Here is a 7,719-nt window from a genome sequence, read left to right as displayed (position 1 = left end):
CCGTCTCAAAAAAAAAAAAAAAAAGAATAAAAAGAAAAAAAAAAGAGCACCCCCAGACCTCCAGACCTTCCTCTGGCAGGAAGGCTCCCCGCTCTGGCTTCCCAAACACCTGCCTGTCCTCCTGCACTCGGCCAGGTACACTGTGGCAATGGGGCGCACCAGCCTCCATGGTCACCTGTGCGATTTCCATTAAGCTCAGCCACACCAGGGAGCTGGGAGCTGAGCCATCTGTGTGGGGACACCATGGAGGAGCCTATGGGACTGTGGGACCACTCTGTCTCCAGGCTCCACATCTGCAAGGTCGGGGGTCCAGTCTCGGGCCACATATTCAGCCCAGAGGATCCTCGAGTGTACCAGGCAGCCCCCGAGGACGTGATGGCACACCCTACCCAGCCAGGCCAAGGCTGTCCCAGGACACAGGACCTGCCCCAGAGTCCCCTGTGGTCCCAGCACAGGCTTCGGGGTGGATGCCCCACATGGTACGTGCAGCGCAAGGGCAGTTTGTGCGGAATCATGAACACTGAAACCCGAGTGCTGACCTCTCCTGTGCTCACCCCAAGTTGCAACCCTGAGGGAAAGGCTGGGCCCCCTCCCTGCACCCATCCTGGCACCTGTCCCCGCACCCCTCCCTGCACCCCTCCCCGGCTCAGAGGGACCCAGCACAGCCCTCAATCCCGCAGCTCACTGTGGCCAACGTGGGACCTGGCCTCTGATATTCCCGACATGAATCCCAGGGTGGCCTGAGCCCCCGAGTGTAGGGGGTCCGGGAGGAGGGCTGGCATTTGGGGAGGGTGGCAGAAGGGCCACATCCACAGCAAGCTGCCCCAGGCTCGGGAGACCCAGTCCCTTGGTGTGCATGAGGCCAGCAGCCAGCCCGACAGGATGGGGCTGAGTGGGCAGCCGCCTCCAATCTCACTGCACACAACACACACGTGTGTGATGTTCACAGGCCATGCTTCTGCCAAGGGCTAGGCGCCCTGTGGGGCGCTGCCCTCAATCCTGTAACTCCATCTTTTGCCAGAAAAGGCGCTGAGTGAAAATGACATGGAGCGGTAATGGCTTTAATTTGAGGCCAACTTAACTCTGCTCCAGTTACTCTAATTTATGAAAGGATTGATTTGCAAATCCAAGGGTGAGTGATCATGGTTATAAATCAATTACAGCCTGACACCCCCACACTCCAGGCTGAGGAAAAGCAAGACGTGCAGCGGGGCTAAGGCTCAGTGGGGTCAGCTCGGGGTCCCCGGACACTAGGTGGAGGGGTCTGTCTGCCGAGCAAGACTCTAGAGCTTCCTACATAGGGCAGTGCCCTGCGAAAGCAGAGCCCACAGAGAGCCACGTCTGCCCTTACAGAGGAAATACAGGATTGTTTGGAAAACCTGGGGGGACTAGAAGCAGGGGACCAGCAGGGTCTCAGGACGGTGAAGACCTGGGGCATGAGGAGTGGATGGGGGCTGAAGAAAGTCAGCACCTCAGTAAAACATTCTAAAGGGAGAAAACAGGGGCATGAGGAGCGGATGGGGGCCAAGGAAAGTCACTACCACCGTAAAATATTCTAAAGGGAGAAAACACAGCATCCATCAGGAACGTCTGTGCCCGCCATGGTGTTCTGCGAGTTGCCCCTGGATCAAGCTGTTCCTGAAACCCTAGGCTGCAACACCCACACCTCACAGGCTCAGGTCAGGCAGGGCTGGGAGGGGCCGCCTACCTCGAGGGTCCTGCAGCCGAGACCTCCGACAGTGGAGCTCCAGCTCCTGTTGGCAGTGCCTGGCGCGGTCTACGCTGGCCAGCAGCTGCTCTGCACTGGCCGTGTACTGGAACACTGCCTGGTGCGGGTTCTCCAGGCTCGCGCCCTTGACCCTGGTTAAGGCCGAGCCGTTGTGCTGCAGCACTGTCCATGGAACATCTCCAGGGCGAGAGCAGGAGAGAGAGAGGAGAAGGAGTGTCACCAGCAGCACACACAGACCCCGGTCGCCCACTGGTCCTGAGACGTCAGAGTCCAAGAATCAGATTAATAGGATTCTAGAACATTAGGTCCTGGGAAGGGGTGGCCTCTTGTTACGATTCGTGTTACTCAGTATCCAAGGGGATCCAGCCACGAACGTGTGTTTCCAGGTATTTAGCCAGATGGAATGTTATAGGAGAAAAAGAGAAGTAGAAGAAATGGTCATTAACATTTTGTAATGATCTAAAATTATGCAAACCACACCTTCTCTACTCCTAAAATGTGCTTCTCACTGCTGCACAAGAGCCCTGTGGGTACCCCTGGTACCTCTGCAGCCCTGATCCTCTGGGTGTTCCCTTCCTCCCTCACTGGGCACCATTCAGCAGGCCACTGGCCCAGAAGGGTCGGCTCCATGGCTTAGGCCCAGAAGGGTAGGATGAGGCTGGTCCCTCCTGCACCTTGGCCCTGGCCCAGCTTCCCTGGTGTTGAGAATGAAGCCTGCCCTGGACGTCGAACGCTGTGAGGGAGGAGGCAGGTGGCCGCTCCAGCCCCACCCTGCGTGTGCAGTCCAGACGCCTGGCACCATCCGAGACTGGAGGTTATGCAGTATGTTGTCATCGGGACTTGTCAAATTAGAGCCCGTGACACCGTCATTGGACTTGAATTTGTGCCTGCCCCTCTGTTACCCTCTCCTTGCAGAAGCCCCTCCTGCGTGTCCTGGCGAGTGCAACCTGGACCAGGGGAGTGAGACGCAGCCACAGACCGCTGCCAACTTCATTCCAGACCACTCCACCCTGCGGCTGGAGCCCTAGCCCTGGACCCTCTACTGGTCCCAGTGTGACTGACAGGCGAGGCCTCAGAGTCCAGGAGAGCAGCTAGGGTGAGGCCGGCAGCCAGAACGGTCCCGGGAGAACCACAGCCTAGAGTCTGCAGAGAAACACACATGGGCCATGAAGGCTGCGGCTGAAGGAGGCGCTGCCCACACGACCCAGCCGGCAAGTGGCCTGTCCTCCTCGCCTGGGACTCCCAGACACACCTCCTTTCCTGTCCTCTCCTCTACATGAAGCCCCACTGTTTCATCTGGCAGAAAGGTGTGGTCCCAGTGACCCCAAGAGGGGCCAGGTGACATTTTGATCATGGGTTCCACGCCTGTGGCTCGATGGCAGGAGTAGTCACGGGGCTCACTCTGTCCTCAGTGATAGGGTTCCCTCGAGGCAGAAAATCGCCCACCCGCTTTGGAGGTAAAAGTGTTCTTGGCCGAGTAGAGGCATGAGTTGCAAACAGGGCGGGGCTCTGCCTGCACGACCCTGGACACAGTGCTCCTTTAGGGGATGGCCACTGGAGAAGCCAAATTCCAGCACAGCCAGGGGTGCTCTGCATGCTGGCTTAAGTGTGGCTCCCAAAATTCATGTGCTGACATGTGAACATGTGGAAATCTGAGGTTCTAACTCCACAACCTTGAATGTGGCCTTAGGAGGAGCAGGGTGGTTGCAGATTACACAAGGCAAGGCCATAGTGGAGCAAGGCCAGCCTGATCCAACCCCACTGTCCTTGTGAAAGGGGAGATTTGCACACACACACACACACGAAACAACACCGTGTGGAAAGATGCAGGCAGAGATGCGGGTCTGGGGGCCCCTAACAGCCATGAAACATCAAACACTGGGACAAACCCTGGGAGCAAGGGAGAGGCCTGAACAGAGGCCCCTCAGAGCCTCGGTGAACGGGGAGAGGCCTGAACAGAGGCCCCTCAGAGCCTCGGTGAACGGGGAGAGGCCTGAACAGAGGCCCCCTCAGAGCCTTGGTGAACGGGGAGAGGCCTGAACAGAGGCCCCCTCAAGACCTCGCACACCGACCCTCCGACGCCTTGGTCCTAGATGTCCAGCCCCCGGACTGCACGAGAATGGGCTCCCATTTCTGCAGCTGACCAGTCCCACTGCTTTCTTCCAGATCCCTAGCTGGTTGCCATCCTAGAGTCGGACAAAATGGAGCTGGAGGGGCCTCTGGCGTCGCCCACCAAGTCTCCCTGTCCCAGTGCCAGCCTGACCAGAGGCCACCTGCCTGTTGCTGCCACCCCATCCTCAGGCTGCTCCGTGCCCTGGCCTGGCTCGCTGTCTCTCCAGGGCACCTGCCCGACTTCCTGCAGACGCTGGGCTACAGGCAAAAGCTGTCAGACTTTATGGGGGGTACTGAGGGGAAGAAAATGAAAAAGTTCCGTAGGATTTTTTAACCTATTCGAGTCATCATAAGAAATCCACCCATAAATGAATATTTTAAGGGAAATTAAGTTCCCTACAGGCCATATTAGTCTGCTTGGGCAGCCCGAGCAAAGTACCAGACCAGGGGGCTTGGAACAGAAATCTCCCCAGTTGTGCAGGCCACGGGTACAAAGTCAGGATGCCAGCCGGGCCGCGCTCCCTCTGCAGATGCTGGTGACACCCCTTCCTTGCCTCTTCCGGCTTCTGAGGTGCCAGAAACCCTTAGCTTTGTTTGACTAGCGGCCACATCACTCCGGCTTCTGCTGGTCTTCACACAACCATGTTCCCTCTGGGCGGGTCCGGGTCTCCAAACTTCTCTTTCCTCCTAAGGACACTGGTTACTGTGTCTGGGGCCCACCCTAATTCCGCACAACGTCATCTTCACTGATTAAGTCTGCAAAGACCCTCTACCCAAATAAAGTCCCATGCAGATTCCAGGTGGGCATGAATCTGGGGGGCGTTGTTCAGCCTCGTGCATGGGAGACACTGAAATCCAGGTGGACACCTGCACCTGCTTTACTTTCTGTTGTTTCTGTGGTTCTGAATGCTGACCCAAAACTTGGCAGAGTGGAGAATTTACAGAGGTAAACGTCCCCCTGCCAGGTGCAGCAGGCGGGTTGCCTGCTCTGTCACAGGGCAGTGATGAAGGTACTTCAGGGTGGAGGCGTCCGAGCTGGACCAAGGGACGCAGATAGGCATTGAGGGGAGGGGAGGCACAGTCGCCAGCTGGGACAGGACACACGGACATGGCCATCGTTACAGAAACAGACCCCACAGTGCTCAGGATCCAGGGTCGGGCTGTACTCAGGCTCACAAGAGCTCAAACGTGAAGGCATCTCTGCTCAGGCTCAGCTAAAGTGCAAATATTCTTCCGACTGCACATCCACTCATCCCATCAGATAAGTCAGGAAACGTTTTGTTTTGGAATTTGATAGGCCAAGTTTTACTGTTAAATATTCCACAAAAAAGAGCACTTGCACAGAAATAATATAATTATGGATTTTTGCTTTTGAACGATCTGTTCGAGTTTTATAACTAACACTTTTATTGAGTAACTAGTTACCTAATATACCTTCTAACCAGGTAAATTTCTATTATGTGAGCTGCAATTGTGAGTTCAAGCTGTCCCGCTTACATCAAGCATTTTTTTTTTTTTTTTTTTTTTTTTTGAGACGGAGTCTTGCTCTGCCGCCCAGGCTGGAGTGCAGTGGCCGGATCTCAGCTCACTGCAAGCTCCGCCTCCCGGGTTTACGCCATTCTCCTGCCTCAGCCCCCCGAGTAGCTGGGACTACAGGCGCCCACCTCGTCGCCCGGCTAGTTTTTTGTATTTTTCAGTAGAGACGGGGTTTCACCGTATTAGCCAGGATGGTCTCGATCTCCTGACCTCGTGATCCGCCCATCTTGGCCTCCCAAAGTGCTGGGATTACAGGCTTGAGCCACCGCGCCCGGCCACATCAAGCATTTTAACTCACCTGTCATGTTACAAAATGCCTGGAATGGCTTCAGGGGTCCGCTGCCATCTGGGTCGATGTTGTAGAATCCTGAGGCGTGGCCGAGGTGCTTGTAGGCCTCACAGGAGGGCTCGTAGAGAGCTGGGGGTCATCCAATCATTCACCATACACAAAATAAAATGTAACAGAGCTCTCAACATTTCAAATTAGGAGATGAGGGAGGTTCCAAGTCCTGTCTTATGATAAATATACACCCTCCAGGGGAAAATGTGAGCACGTATTAAAATACAAAACTATTTTTAACACAATATGTGTGCTAATATACTTAACTGTAAAGAAGAGGAGTGTTGCAACTACTTCTATAGCACTTTTAAATCCCTAAAGTCAAATAAAATTACCCAGTCTGGTGGAAAGTTCTGTTCACTGTTACATTATGTGACAAGGAAAACAGGTAGAGAGCTGGGCTCAGGCGCGCTCACAGGTGGACATGGCGTCTTTACTGTCACAGGTGACGGGATTCCGTTTGGCTGGGTCCCCTCCTGCCGCTCACTTCCAAAAGAGCCGGCCTCCCGCCTCGCCTCTGGGAGCTGACTCCCCGCCTCACTTCCGAGCGCGGCCTCCCAGCTCGCCTCCCGGGAGCTGACTCCCCGCCTCAGCTTCCGAGCCCCCGCAGCGCCCCTTCCTTGGCAGCCTCCTTGCCTCACCTCTGCAAGTATCCTCCCCGTCTCCCCTCCAAAAGTCACCTCCCCACCTCGCGTCTGCAAGCGTCCTCCTCGCCTTGCTTCCTAGAGCCGCCTCCCCACCTCAACTCCGAGACCCACCTCCACGCCTCATCTCCCGGAGCCGCCTCCCTGCCAGCCACTGGGGACTGGCTTCCCCTTCACCTCTCTTTGCTCTCCTGGGAAGAGCCACAGTGAAGTCAGCTCAGTGTGAGTTCGCTTGTGGCTCAGTTAAGAACCACTCTCTTATCTTCTGGTGGTTTTCTCAGAGTGCTTGGAATCACAGTTGCTGATAACCATTAAGAAAAGTGGATGACCCAAAGCATATAGATGGGGGCACCTGCTCTGTGGGTGATGCTACCGGGCATGACAGAGGATGACTGCGAAGAGAGGATGGTCCTTGTGCCAGCGCCTCCGCCCCGGCCAGGCAGCGAGGCTCGGGTTCCCAGGTCTGACCTCCGGCATCAAGTGAGGGGAGCTGGTCCCAGGGGCTCCCCGTGCAGGGCCCTCTGGTAGGTGTGCAGGGTGAGGGCAGGTGCAACGGGGCCCCACCATCGCCTCCCCTCCCTCCCCCGTGCTGAAGCTGCTGTGTGGACCTGCGGAGGGAAGCTGCTTATGGCGGTGACAGGTGTGGACCCTGGGGAGGGAAGCCTCTTACAGCGATGGCACGTGGCGCCCATGTACCCAGTGCTGCCGCAGTCACAGTGGAAGGCCGTCCAGGTCTGGGAGCAGGTGCCCTCGTGCTCGCAGTAGTTGGGTAAACACCTGAAAGAAGGACAGAGACGGTCGGTGTTCACACTTGGTCACTGTGAAACGTGGGTCCTGTGGCAGGGCGAGTCCAGCCGTGGACACAGAGTTCAAATGGCCAGGGATGTTGAGGGATGTCCTTAAGAACTTTGCTCCCAACCCTAAATCCCAAGCTAGTAAATCTCTCAGGCTCAACCGACTGCCCTGTGTTTGGCTTTGAGGCAGCGGGACTTGCAATTCTTCCCTTGATGTTGGAAAACTCTGTTTTTTATGTCACAATAACACAACATTGACCTTACATGTGGCCAGGAATGACAATTTCTTATAGAAAATAACAGTGATATTTTATCACATTGAAATGTTCTGTGACATTAATTCCTAGAAGGAAGACTGGAAGGGGAGGGGAGAGACTGAGAGGAGAGGAGGGAAGGGAGGGAGGACAGGGGCCGAAGGGACAGTTAGGTACACTTCTGTCTACACATGGCGCTGGCCTGGGACCCACAGATCCTTCATTGCAGGCCTGGATACCATTGTTATGATTCTTTTTCCATTTAGAATTTAGAATAAAAGCTCGCTGGCACCAGAGTTCTATGTGCATT

At 55.7% G+C, this 7,719-nt stretch overlaps 1 protein-coding gene across 1 annotated transcript in view; it reads right to left on the bottom strand.

The window, feature by feature from the left end:
* The window catches only part of LOC108522050 (contactin-associated protein-like 4), a 217,238-nt gene that overhangs the window by 62,697 nt on the left and 146,822 nt on the right, over positions 1–7,719 (bottom strand). Inside the window, exons 11-13 of the mRNA XM_017862149.1 lie at positions 7,032–7,138; positions 5,676–5,795; positions 1,709–1,906 (exon numbers count right to left, since the gene is read on the bottom strand). Of these exons, the coding sequence (XP_017717638.1) occupies positions 1,709–1,906; positions 5,676–5,795; positions 7,032–7,138 (425 nt within the window). The remainder of the gene's footprint in view (positions 1–1,708; positions 1,907–5,675; positions 5,796–7,031; positions 7,139–7,719) is intronic.

The sequence above is a fragment of the Rhinopithecus bieti genome, unplaced genomic scaffold (assembly GCF_001698545.2).
Source record: "Rhinopithecus bieti isolate Rb0 unplaced genomic scaffold, ASM169854v2 scaffold_63361, whole genome shotgun sequence".
In the NCBI taxonomy this organism is placed as follows: domain Eukaryota; kingdom Metazoa; phylum Chordata; class Mammalia; order Primates; family Cercopithecidae; genus Rhinopithecus; species Rhinopithecus bieti.
The sequence above is the reverse complement of the archived record's forward strand: the minus strand, read 5'-3'. Positions and strand labels throughout refer to the sequence as shown.